This window comes from Carassius auratus, chromosome 34 (assembly GCF_003368295.1).
Source record: "Carassius auratus strain Wakin chromosome 34, ASM336829v1, whole genome shotgun sequence".
NCBI classification, from domain to species: Eukaryota; Metazoa; Chordata; class Actinopteri; order Cypriniformes; family Cyprinidae; genus Carassius; species Carassius auratus.
The window spans coordinates 27671378-27684096 of record NC_039276.1 but is presented as its reverse complement, the minus strand read 5'-3'; the positions used below and the strand labels follow the sequence as shown (position 1 = coordinate 27684096).

The 12719-nt window shown below is 41.0% G+C and overlaps 1 protein-coding gene across 1 annotated transcript; it reads right to left on the bottom strand.

Moving 5' to 3' along the window:
• Nucleotides 1–744: 744 nt before the first annotated feature.
• On the bottom strand, nucleotides 745–10975 carry LOC113053684 (poly(rC)-binding protein 2-like). The gene is made up of 12 exons (XM_026218868.1): nucleotides 10795–10975; nucleotides 9932–10071; nucleotides 8819–8851; nucleotides 8627–8743; nucleotides 8083–8214; nucleotides 7886–8014; nucleotides 7737–7811; nucleotides 7613–7654; nucleotides 7454–7526; nucleotides 7322–7377; nucleotides 1872–2041; nucleotides 745–1778 (listed from the first exon to the last, which is right to left on the bottom strand). Exons 2-12 carry the CDS (start codon nucleotides 10022–10024, stop codon nucleotides 1742–1744), a joined length of 957 nt encoding a protein of 318 aa, XP_026074653.1. The 5' UTR covers nucleotides 10025–10071; nucleotides 10795–10975; the 3' UTR covers nucleotides 745–1741.
• Between the last annotated feature and the right edge of the window lie 1744 nt (nucleotides 10976–12719).

Sequence of the window (12719 nt, the reverse complement as noted above, 5' to 3'; positions counted from 1 at the left end):
TTACAGAGGTTGCCGTGGAAACAGCTGTCTGCTGTCGAACTGTGGATTCACATTCATTCAGTCTTTTTATTTGTGTTCAGCACAGTGCAACATCAGACCAGATTTCTGTTGTCGATTTTGACCAGTCGATGAAAAATAGCCCACCTTTATCATCAACTGTTGAAATGTTTGGAATGCACATTAGCTTATGAAGAACAGTTTATGGAGCAGATAAAATTTCATTCCGACTCATCCTTTTATTTAAAAAAAAAAAAAAAAAATTAAATGGCAAGTTATAATTTTTTTTTTTTTTTAAATGGTGAAAACTATATTTGAACGTAATATATGTCAGTATATGACATTTTATTAATATTTTTTTGTTAGTTTAAAATCTTGCCATGATTTTTTTAAATGTTTTATTTCACTGTTTATCCAAATAACAGTGTTCAGTGCTGCTAATTTTGTTTTTGGCTTTCGTCATAAAACTTGGTAAAATTATTTCAGTGTGTGTATCATTACTTTTTTTTTTTATATTTCCAGCACATTTTAACAAAGCCGTGCTGCTGTGCGTAACCGTTTGGACTGATATATTTAAGAGATTTAAGTACTGTGTGACATTGGTAGCTCTCAGCCGCTTTCATCAGTGGCAAATCTGGACTTACCTGCACTCCCCAAGAGCACGGGACATTTTAAGAGCAAAATGTTGACAAAATGTTTTATTTATATATAAACAAAAATGAAAAAACCCACACACAATAGCATGTCTTAGGTTTAGCATTTCATGTTTTAATTTTGCATGTTTAATTCTTCATTCCAGCTGCACTCCAAATCTACAATATTCTGAAAACGTGCACAAAAAAAGTTTTAGGTTTTCCTTCCTCCCGCAAGAAAACAAAACAAAAAGAAATAAAAATGAAATAAAAATAGAGAACATAACTATTACTCAGGCAGAGCAGAGAGGAAACTAGTGTTAATTCTAGAAAGTTCCTTCTAGTCATGTAATTGATCAGTAACTCAGTCGCATCATCATATAAATGTCGATTGGGAATCCTCCAGTCTGGGCTCTACACCACAGGGTTAAAAAAAACAATATTCTCTCTCAAAGAAATATTTTCAACTCATCATTATAGCAGAAATGTCATTAATGCAGAAACTGCAGCATCTCCCATCCCTCCCTCTAACAAAATCTCCAACTTCAGGATAAAAAAAAAAAAAGACAAATATTGAGGAATGACACATTCAAACGTCCCCCCATAAAAAAACAAAAAAACACAAGTCACCTGAAACAGCTCAGACTCGCATCGATCTGATGCAGAAAACAGAGCTTCTTCTCTAAAGCCCATTTCTAGGATTTTAAAATCTGTAACTTCCTAGAGTTAAATTAAAATAAATAAATCTTTGATACAGGGAAAGCGGTCAACCTATCGTTTGTAGTTGCTCTCTTTTTTATTTTTTTCTGTTTTTATAAGAAAAATCTGAGATAACAAAAACATGTACGTGTTTTCAGATTTTTCCACTTTCTCCACTGTCACTTCCATACGGTTATGTTAACTGACAAAATATGCAAAGAAAATAGACATTAAAAACTGTACGCAAAGGGATTTTAAAAACATTTTCATGAAATAAATAAATAAAATACTTGTGTATATCCATGAAGCATAGCTTGGGGTGGGTGAAAGGAAAAGAGGGGTTGAAAATACTTGGTTTTCTTTTGCACTTAGAGAGCGTAATGTGATGGAGGAGGAGAAAGGGGCGGACAGCATCAGTTTGCAGCCATTCCTGTCGCCTCGGATGAGAGCCTGAAATCACAAGAGAAGACGTGTCTTGAGCAGAGACAGAAACGAACACATGTCGGTGTGGAGCATCAGCATGCTCTGTGTGCTGCTGGTTACCGTGCGTTGATCAGGTACTCAGCCAGACTGATGCTGGCCGGTGAGCCGGTGATGGTGACCTGCCGGTCGCTCGAACCCTCCACTGGATTGGCGATCTTGATCTGTGCCCCTGACATCTGACGAATCTCATTAATCTTTGCACCTTGACGGCCGATGATGCAGCCAATCAACTGTCAGGATACATTACTATTTTAGATTACCTTGCTAATTGAACAGATTGTAAAATTACACTTATTCCTGTGATGCTGCATTTTCAGTAGTGATGTAACAATTCACTCACGATTCAAGATCTTGATTTCATGATTCGATTCACAATTTATTTTTAATTCAAATTTAAATAGACTGTAAATGTTAATAACAAAGCTAAAATTTAAAAACAAGCCACAAGTCCAATAGAGTTACACAAATAAATCTCTTCACGTAAAGTAAATAAACTTTGTCTCTTTCCATTTAAAATGAGAGGAAACCTCTGAATTTCAATCATGATCCAAACAAAGATGCAGCATACATGCGACATGAGCAGATTTTAATCTAAATTAGACTATCATTTGAAATCTGAAGCAAAAACAGACTGGTCTAACTTCATTGTGAAACTATACATGAAAATATCTTCATGAAACAAAAAGAGCAGACGAGCTGAACGAGACGCAGATCCACTCTCTGGCAGCAAGTGGAGCTTAAAGCGTTTCCTCGGTTACCGCCGTCAACAAAACAATGATGAACACTGCGGCGGGAGGAGCTTACAGCGTTTCCTCGGTTACCGCCGTCAACAAAACAATGATGAACACTGCGGCGGGAGGAGCTTACAGCGTTTCCTCGGTTACCGCCGTCAACAAAGCACTGATGAAAACCGTGGCGGGAGGAGCTTAAAGCGTTTCCTCGGTTACCGCCGTAAACACAGCACTGATGAACACCGCGGCGGGAGGAGCTTAAAGTGTTTCCTCGGTTACCGCTGTAAACAAAGCACTGATGAACACCGTGGCGGGAGGAGCTTAAAGCTTTCCTCGGTTACCGCCGTCAACAAACCACTGATGAACACCGCGGCGGGAGGAGCTTAAAGCGTTTCCTCGGTTACCGCCGTCAACAAAACACTGATGAACACCGCGGCGGGAGGAGCTTAAAGCGTTACCTCGGTTACCGCCGTAAACAAAACACTGATGAACACCGCGGCGGGAGGAGCTTAAAGCTTTCCTCGGTTACCGCCGTCAACAAAACACTGATGAACACCGCGGCGGGAGGAGCTTAAAGCGTTTCCTCGGTTACCGCCGTAAACAAAACACTGATGAACACCGCGGCGGGAGGAGCTTAAAGCGTTACCTCGGTTACCGCCGTAAACAAAACACTGATGAACACCGCGGCGGGAGGAGCTTAAAGCTTTCCTCGGTTACCGCCGTCAACAAAACACTGATGAACACCACGGCGGGAGGAGCTTAAAGCGTTTCCTCGGTTACCGCCGTAAACAAAACACTGATGAACACCGCGGCGGGAGGAGCTTAAAGCGTTACCTCGGTTACCGCCGTAAACAAAACACTGATGAACACCGCGGCGGGAGGAGCTTAAAGCTTTCCTCTGTTACCGCCGTCAACAAAACACTGATGAACACCACGGCGGGAGGAGCTTAAAGCGTTTCCTCGGTTACCGCCGTAAACAAAACACTGATGAACACCGCGGCGGGAGGAGCTTAAAGCGTTACCTCGGTTACCGCTGTAAACAAAGCACTGATGAACACCGCGGCGGGAGGAGCTTAAAGCTTTCCTCTGTTACCGCCGTCAACAAAACACTGATGAACACCACGGCGGGAGGAGCTTAAAGCGTTTCCTCGGTTACCGCCGTAAACAAAACACTGATGAACACCGCGGCGGGAGGAGCTTAAAGTGTTTCCTCGGTTACCGCTGTAAACAAAGCACTGATGAACACCGCGGCAGGTGGAGCTTACAGCCATTATGGTCCTAACGTTTTGGCCTCAAATTACTATGATGTTCCCATGACCATGAATAAACATGTCCCTTCCCAGTCACCATACAAAAGAATGGCTTCTATTTGAAAGAGATAATTTGTAACGTAATAGATGTCTTTCCTGTCACTTTTGATCAAATTAATGTGTCTTGCTGGATAAAAGTACTAACAATAAAGCATTGTTATTAGGGGTGAGCCATACTATGGAAGCATATGGGTAGCATTATTCAATTTGGGATGTAATATGCAAAATGACAATGCAATATGTAAAATGGCAATGCATTTCTGTATTTACATTTACATTTTCCAATACATTTGTGCAACGTTTGGTGCAAAATTAAAATTAAATTACATAAGTTTAATTTGCCATTTCATACACCAGTTTTAATATGTAAAATGAACATTAATTTTAAAGCTTTATAAGTTGCAAAATTAAAATGAAAATGTATTACAGAAATGATTAGATATGTCTAACATGTTCAAGCAAAAACCGTGGCAAAATGATCATTTAAATGCTATTTTTCTTAAATGCATTAACACTCAGTCAAGACACTTACGATTGCATTTTCATTCAATGTCCTGCAATGAATGTAGCAAAATTCAAAGTGCACACTGAAAATGCATTCCGAGCCGATCACATCTCCGCCCCCTCGCGCCCTGTCAATCACTGCGTGAACAAGGCGGGGCTTACAGAAGGTCAGAGACTCAAGTGAGAGAACATGGACAAGACAGTTGGTCCGTGTACGTTTTGATCATTTCAGTTTATGGCTTCAATATTTCATTCACACTTGTGGGCGGAGCTGAAACGTTGCTTTCATCTGATTGGTCGAATCGCTCCGCTTTCAGCTCTGTCTTTTTATTCTTTCAGGCAGAATAAGAGTCCGTGCGAGTGAAGCACTGTGTTGTCTGAAACCACTGCTCACTGTTCATTAGCGTAATATTTGAATCAGATGTAGCTGGGCACATAATTTGTGCTGCTGAAACCTGCAAGAGACCCCGTTTAATTATTGTATGAATATTGTCCCACGCAAATAGTTCTGTCTCTTTGGATAACAGTGAAGTGGAAATAAATAGTTACATTTATTAAATAAAATTAAATAGGATTTTTTGGGAAGGTAAGTCTGGCCAGTTATACAAGCAACACGAGTCAGATGAGTCTGAAGATCTGAGCTGAATTGGGTGAAACATTTAAGTTCTAGTCTGTGTCAATTACTCTCATAATAAATAATAAATAATAATAATGTTAACTGTATTTTTCGGTATAAGTTGCATCAGTCCAAAAATACGTCATGACGAGGAAAAAAACATAAGTCGCATTTATTCTACAGCCGCGAGAGGGCGCTCTGGGGTAGGCTACAGGAGCACTGAGCAGCATAGAGCTAATTTTACTATTTTTATTTAGAAATTTAACTATATTAATTTTTACAATTATTTATTAATGTCACACACACACATACCTAGTGCTTTATGACTTAAAAGATGAGAGTGGTAAATGTTACAGACATGGAACTGTTCAGTCTATTATTGATTTTTATTTCCACTTCACTTTTATCCAAAGAGAGGGAACTATTTGCACTGTATTTATCAGTGGGACAATATTCATACAATACTACAACCTAGAAATAATTTGCAGGTCTCGACAGCACAAATTATGTGCCCAGCTACATCTGATTCAAATATTACGCTAATGAACAGTGAGCAGTGGTTTCAGACAACACAGTGCTTCACTCACACGGACTCTTATTCTGCCTGAAAGAATAAAAAGACAGAGCTGAAAGCGGAGCGATTCGACCAATCAGATGAAAGCAACGTTTCAGCTCCGCCCACAAGTGTGAATGAAATATTGAAGCCATAAACTGAAATGATCAAAACGTACACGGACCAACTGTCTTGTCCATGTTCTCTCACTTGAGTCTCTGACCTTCTGTAAGCCCCGCCTTGTTCACGCAGTGATTGACAGGGCGCGAGGGGGCGGAGATGTGATCGGCTCGGAATGCATTTTCAGTGTGCACTTTGAATTTTGCTACATTCATTGCAGGTCATTGAATGAAAATGCAATCGTAAGTGTCTTGACTGTGAGTGTTAATGCATTTAAGAAAAATAGCATTTAAATGATCATTTTGCCCCAGTTTTTGCTTGAACATGTTAGACATATCTAATCATTTCTGTAATACATTTTCATTTTAATTTTGCAACTTATAAAGCGTTAAAATTAATATTCATTTTACATATCAAAACTGGTGTATGAAATGGCAAATGAAAATTATATAATTTAATTTTCATTTTAATTTTGCACCAAACGTTGCACAAATGTATTGGAAAATGTAAATGTAAATACAGAAATGCATTGCCATTTTACATATTGCATTGTCATTTTGCATATTACATCCCAAATTGAATAATGCTACCCATATGCTTCCATACCATATGAGCTAAAATTCATGTTTTACAATGTCCAGGTGATATTTGATATTATATTGCGATAGAAGAAAAAATACAGTAAGAATAATTTGTATTATACAATTGGACTTCTTTTATTGTGCCATTGTTTTTCTCAAGAAGTGCAAGCCATGAGGCAGGCCTGTGTGAATTAAATTAAATAGTCTTTGAGTTAGTAAGTGGTTCCCAAAATCTGCCTGGCCCCTCTTTTGTAAAGAAAAACATTTAAGGCCCCGCCCCTCTTTTGGTTTTTTGGAAAGTCTCTTATGCTCACCAAGGTTACATTCATTTATTAAGAATACAGTAGACACTAATATTGTGAAATATTTTCAGTTTAAATTATCTATTTGAATGTTTTAACATATATGCTACAGTATTCCTGTGATGTGCAGCTGTATTTACAGCATCCTTCCTCCAGTCTTCAGTGTCACATGATCTTCAGAAATCAGAATATAATAAGCAAACTATTTTTTCATGATTCTCTTATGAAAATTTGAACTGGTCTTTATATCAGAGTTATTTAACCCATTATAAAGTGATCTGATACTGAATCAAGCACATCTGATAACAGAGTGCTCCAGCGGGTGCGGAGTCATGGCTGAGCTAATCATGGCATCAATATGTCTGTTTATTTTCTTGTCAGGCAAGTTATAAGCAGGACAGTTATACAGTGTGGTCTTCATCACCCTGCAGAGGTTTCTTTTGGAAAGTAACCTGCTGACTGTACGTGATCCCTCAGTTTGGGAAGCACTGGATCAGGTGATTAGCGCTCTATTAGTTTGGTCTGTTGTTTGATTACTAATGTCTGTGTAGCACACTAGGGGTCCCTGAAGATCACTCTAGTTTCAGGGTTACAAATAGGGATGACACATTACAGTTTGTGGATAAACAGACGAAAGTCCCCACGGTCAGTATTAACACTTAATATTTTGACTTATTAAAACAGTATTTGATTTGTGTGCACAGCATGATTAAACATGGATTAAGTTTTGTGTTGGTATTTTCAGTAGTGATTATGGAGTCCTAATATTGTCAGAAGCGTGTGGTAAACTCACGTCGTTAGGAATGGTCAGTTCATGAGAGCCTGTCTGTGCAGTAGCGTCCATCCCAGCTGCAGAACAGAGAAACACAATCAGCCAATGACAGGAGCAGACGCAGAGCAAGAGTGTCTGAGAGAAGAGCTTTACCAGTGAAGCCTTGGCTGCTGGGGGCCAGAGGAAACGGACTCTGCTGCATCGCCAGCTGATGGAGTTTAGTGAGCTGTGGAGACAGATACTGATGTTTAACAGTCTAATCACTACATCAGTAAGTGTTCTCCCTGAGGAAACACAAGAAGCGTCTCTTACATCAGGCTGAGGAATGGCATGTTGTCCCTGCACCGCGTATGCCTGCAAAACACACGTCTGAGATGAGACCAAACACACACACACACACGTATTAGAGCCGCGGGTGGCATTAACACACACACACCTGTCCTCCTGCGAAAATGACAGGCGATCCTGAGGGTTTGGGTCGGTACGGGATGGTCACACCTTTGGGAGGCGACTGAAAGGAGAACAGAGGTATTGATGGGTTGTGGAGATGTGTGTGTGAATGGAGGGCAGAGTGTGTGTGTTTACCTCCAGCATGACCACACAGATCTGTTTGACACACTCGATGATGGACAGCGGGGTCCCGGCGATGGTGATGGCTCTCTCAGTAGAGTTGGGCAGCATGTCTCCAGCCACCTGTACCTGAGCTCCTGTGGACTACACACACAAACACATGAGCGGTCTCCTCCACAGACAGTCCAGCGCTTCACTTCCTGCGCGCTCACCTCCCTGATCTCCTTGATCTTGCAGCCGCCCTTGCCGATGAGCGACCCGCACTGGCTGGCCGGCACCACGATCCTCAGCGTGACCGGGGGCTTGGAGGTGGCCGTGCTGTTGGACATGGAGCTGCTGATGTCCTGGAGCACATTATCAACATCTCATTTAAGTGAACCTAAAAACAATCTTCACATAATTCTGTATGCATAAACAATGAACTGAATATAGATAAATGGTTATTCAAACTGCAAAGTTAGTCAGCGAGCAGAGTCTGCAGCAGGACTGACTTTAAAGCAGGACTGTCTCTTTAAAATCTGATACATGTGACACTTCTGATTTTCTCCCATCTCTTTATATTTGACTAAATGTTAATAGTGAGTGAGTTTCTGTCTTTGGTAGAGTTGGGTATCAAACCCAGCCGAATATAATATAATTCATATGATGATATTGACGTCACTGTGTTTATTTGGCTGCTTAAGTGCACGAAAGCTTTGATTCGTGTCTGAGCGCCCAGAAACCCCTCTGGAGGAGCGCGGCACTGAAGAGCTGTACCTCCTCCAGCTTCTCGATGATCATGGAGAAGGCTTTGAAGATGGCCGTGGTGGGGCCTGCGAGGGTGATGATGCGCTCGGGGCAGTTCCCTTCAGAGATGTTGATCCGAGCGCCGCTCTGCACAGAGACACCATCACTAACACATGAAGAAAAGCATCAGCAGCACAGCTACACACACGCCTCGGAGCTCACCTCCTCCCGCATCTTCTTCACCGATTCACCTTTCTGTGAGACACACACACACGCAGGGATAAGTACATCTGTATGACACACATTCAGGATGCACAGGTATAATAAACCCAGGACAGCAGTATTAGTTCTGTCGTGCTGTGGGTCATTTTCACTGTGCTAATACAATAATACAAGGAGTTTAAAATAAAAGCCACTGGCGCCTCTGCAGATATGTGTTATAATGAGGAATGTAAACTGCTCTGTTGTTTAATACATTAACAGTTTTGTTCAATAAAACCATATAGTGACTTGTTTTTTATACTTTATTTGAACTACCTGTTATTGCCTCATCAGAATCATCAACCAATCACTCGATTACCCAACAATCATCAGTAACGAGTGTCTGATGAACCCACTACAGACACATACTAACGACACTCACTGCACCGTGTGGGGCATTCAGATCTAATTACATTATTAATGCAAACTCATCTCATGATTCAAAACAACATTAGTGTAAAAAGTAAAAATGACTGGAAAAGTGAAGTATTTGTCATGTTCAGACAATCAAGAGCATTTAAACTAAAATTAACATTCACTTAATCTCCTTTTAAACTTGAATGAAATTTATTATGATAACTATCGATATCGACTGTGAAGAAAAATGTTATTTTGTGGGCCATATCTAAGTTAAAAGATACAAATGAAAATTCTCTGATGTAGAATAATAAAGCACAGTAACGAAGTAAAAACACTGTGGTACAGATCTTTAAATATCGTATTTTCTGGACTATAAGTCACACTTTTTTTCCTAGTTTGGCTGGTCCTGCGACTTATAGTCAGGTGCAACTTATTTATAAAAATTAATTTGACATGAACCGAGAGAAATGAACCAAGAGTTCACATTACCGTCTCCAGCCTCCAGAGGGCGCTCTATGCTGCTCAGTTCTCCTGTAGTCTACACCTGAAAACATAGAGCGCCCTCTCGTGGCTGGAGACGGTAATGTGAACTCTTGGTTCTTGGGCCTAAATAAATGTGACTTATATATGTTTTTTCCCTCGTCATGACGTATTTTTGGACTGATGCAACTCATACTCCGGTGCGACTTACAGTACGAAATATACGGTACCCACCTTTCCGATGATGCTGCCCACTTCTTTGCCATGCATGAGCAGTCTGATGGTGAGCGTGACGTTCAGTCCTCCTTCAATCACACCAGAGTCCATGATGATCAACGAGAAGAGCCCTGGATCTGTGCTCACGGGCGATCAACCTGTCCACAGAGACAGAGAGACATAGATACACACAGAGAGAGAGAGACAGAAAGAGGGAGAGAGACACACAAACACACAGAGAGAGAGACACCCACAGAGAGAGAGAGAGAGAGAGAGAGAGAGAGAGACACACACACACACACACAGAGAGAGAGAGAGAGAGAGAGAGAGAGACACACACACGGTCACTCCTCTACTATAATCATATGCCAGTCATCCACAGAGTTCTTCGTGATAAACACGTTACACATCAGAAACTGAAGAAACCCGATGAAACACTCAATGAAGCGTAAACACGCCATTCATTTTCATCAGCAGGTTCTCCCGAAAAACAACATAAATACTCAGTTTAACCAACAGGCCATTCAGTTAAATATGAAGCTAAGTCCTGCTGCTCAAACGAGTTTGGTTTTAAATCGGCGGTTTTTCTTTGTAAACACGCCATTTAACTATTCGTGGGGCGAAGCTGCTTTAGCTCGTGTTTACTAGCTGCGTAACAGAGCCAGCGGACCGCTCTTTAACCGAAACGAGCCGGTTTCGGCTGAATTCACGGCGTTTATTTGAGAACTTAAACAACGCAGAGTTGATCTTAATGATAAAACATCGAGTCAGATCGCAGGAGAGCAGCGGACGCTGATTAGCACGAGCGCTAGTGCTAGCGCGCTCTCGCGGCCTGCAGGCCCCTCGCGCTCATGAACGCACAAAACGCGGCAAAGTCTCACCTGACGCGCGCTCCGGGAAGGGGAGAGGGTTCGAGGGTCCGGAGGGTAAGAGGGGGAGGTTCGGGAGGGAGTTTTGAGAGGATTCGGGGAAGAGGGAAGACACGGCTGCGTGATCGAGCTCCACTCTTACAAAGACAACAAGATGTGTCCCGATCACCTCTCACCCACGACCTTTCTGACGTCACCGCGCACTGGCCCCGCCCCGCGACGCACACCGCGCGCAGTACGTACTGAAGATGAATGAGCGACAGAACCGGGTGTGGATCGGGTAACAGGATCAGAGGGAATAATGAACTCTGCCGTCTCCGGGTGTGAATGGAAAGATTCAGGTTCGAGCTGGAGCCGCAGCACTGTGCTATCAGTATGAGTGTTCATACCACAGGATAGGCACCATAATAATAAAAGGACATACAACAAAAGGTTTCTTATTTCTAGATTTCTGAACAGGAAACCGGTCCTAGTTCAATGGTCAAAATAAAACTGAAATCTAATTTGATTCCATTATCTTCATTTGTTAGTCTGCTAAATGACTAAGTGTAATGTAGTTATTATTAGTGTCTATAAAGTAGGAAGACAGTGAGTTTTACTGTAGGCTAGATCTAAAACCTGGGGCCGGATTCACCAAACATTCAAAAGTTACAAATACTTAGTTTACCCCAAAATTCTTAAAGGGTTGGTTCACTCAGATAGCAAATTTATGTCATTAATAACTCACCCTCATGTCATACCAAACCAGAACACAGTTTAAGATATTTTAGATTTAGTCCGAGAGCTCTCAGTCCCTCCATTGAAGCTGTGTGTACGGTCTACTGTCCATGTCCAGAAAGGTAAGAAAAACATCATCAAAGTAGTCCATGTGACATCAGAGTTAGAATATTTTGAAGCATCGAAAATACATTTTGGTCCAAAAATAGCAAAAACTACGACTATTCAGCATCGTCTTCTCTTCCGTGTCTGTTGTGAGCGAGCTCAAAACACAACAGTTTAGTGATATCTGGTTCGTGAACTAATCACTCGATGTAACCGGATTCTTAAACCAGTTCACCAAATCGAACGGAATCATTTGAAATGGTTTGTGTCTCCTATAAGCATTAATCCACAAATGACTTAAGCTGTTAACTTTTTTAATGTGGCTCACACTCCCTCTGAGTTCAAACAAACCATATCCCGGAGTAATTCATTTACTCAAACAATACACTGACTGAACTGCTGTAAAGATGAACACCGAGCCGTAGAGCCAGATAACAAACGAACGATTGACTTGTTCTCGAATTAGGATATGAATTCCTAAAGGAATTAATAATAGTCAGAAGAGGATCTATAACTTCTGGAAGCACCCCTTTTAGGAGCTTAGATGGTTATAGGGTCTAACATGTTGTTGGTTTAGATGATTTAACAAGTTTATACAATTCTTCCTCTCCTATAGTAGAGAATGAGTGGAACTGTTCCTCAGGGGGTCTATAGTGCACTGTCTGATGTGATACTGTATCTGACGGCTGAATGGTTGCAATTTTATCTCTAATAGTATCGATTTTAGAAGTAAAGTAGTTCATAAAGTCATTACTGCTGTGGTGTTGGGAAATGTCAACACTTGTTGAGGCATTATTTTTTTTGTTAATTTAGCCACTGTATTGAATAAATACCTGGGGTTATGTTTGTTTTCTTCTAAAAGAGAAGAAAAGTAATCAGATCTAGCAGTTTTTAATGCTTTTCTATAGGATAGGTTACTTTCCCGCCAAGCAATACGAAATACCTCTAGTTTTGTTTTCCTCCAGCTGCGCTCCATTTTTCGGGCTGCTCTCTTTAGGGTGCGAGTATGCTCATTATACCATGGTGTCAAACTGTTTTCCTTAACCTTCCTTAAGCGTAAAGGAGCAACTGTATTTAAAATGCTAGAAAAGAGAGAGTCCATAGTTTCTGTTACA

What these genes read in the sequence shown, in the direction of transcription:
- LOC113053684 (XM_026218868.1), bottom strand. Translation starts at nt 10,024, where the DNA reads ATGGACTCTGGTGTGATTGAAGGAGGACTGAACGTCACGCTCACCATC. An exon ending in TGGGCAGCATCATCGGAAAG is followed by an intron (nt 8,852 to 9,931) that starts GTGGGTACCGTA and finishes TGTGTCTCACAG; the next exon opens with AAAGGTGAATCGGTGAAGAA. An exon ending in ATGCCATTCCTCAGCCTGAT is followed by an intron (nt 7,527 to 7,612) that starts GTAAGAGACGCT and finishes CTGTCTCCACAG; the next exon opens with CTCACTAAACTCCATCAGCT.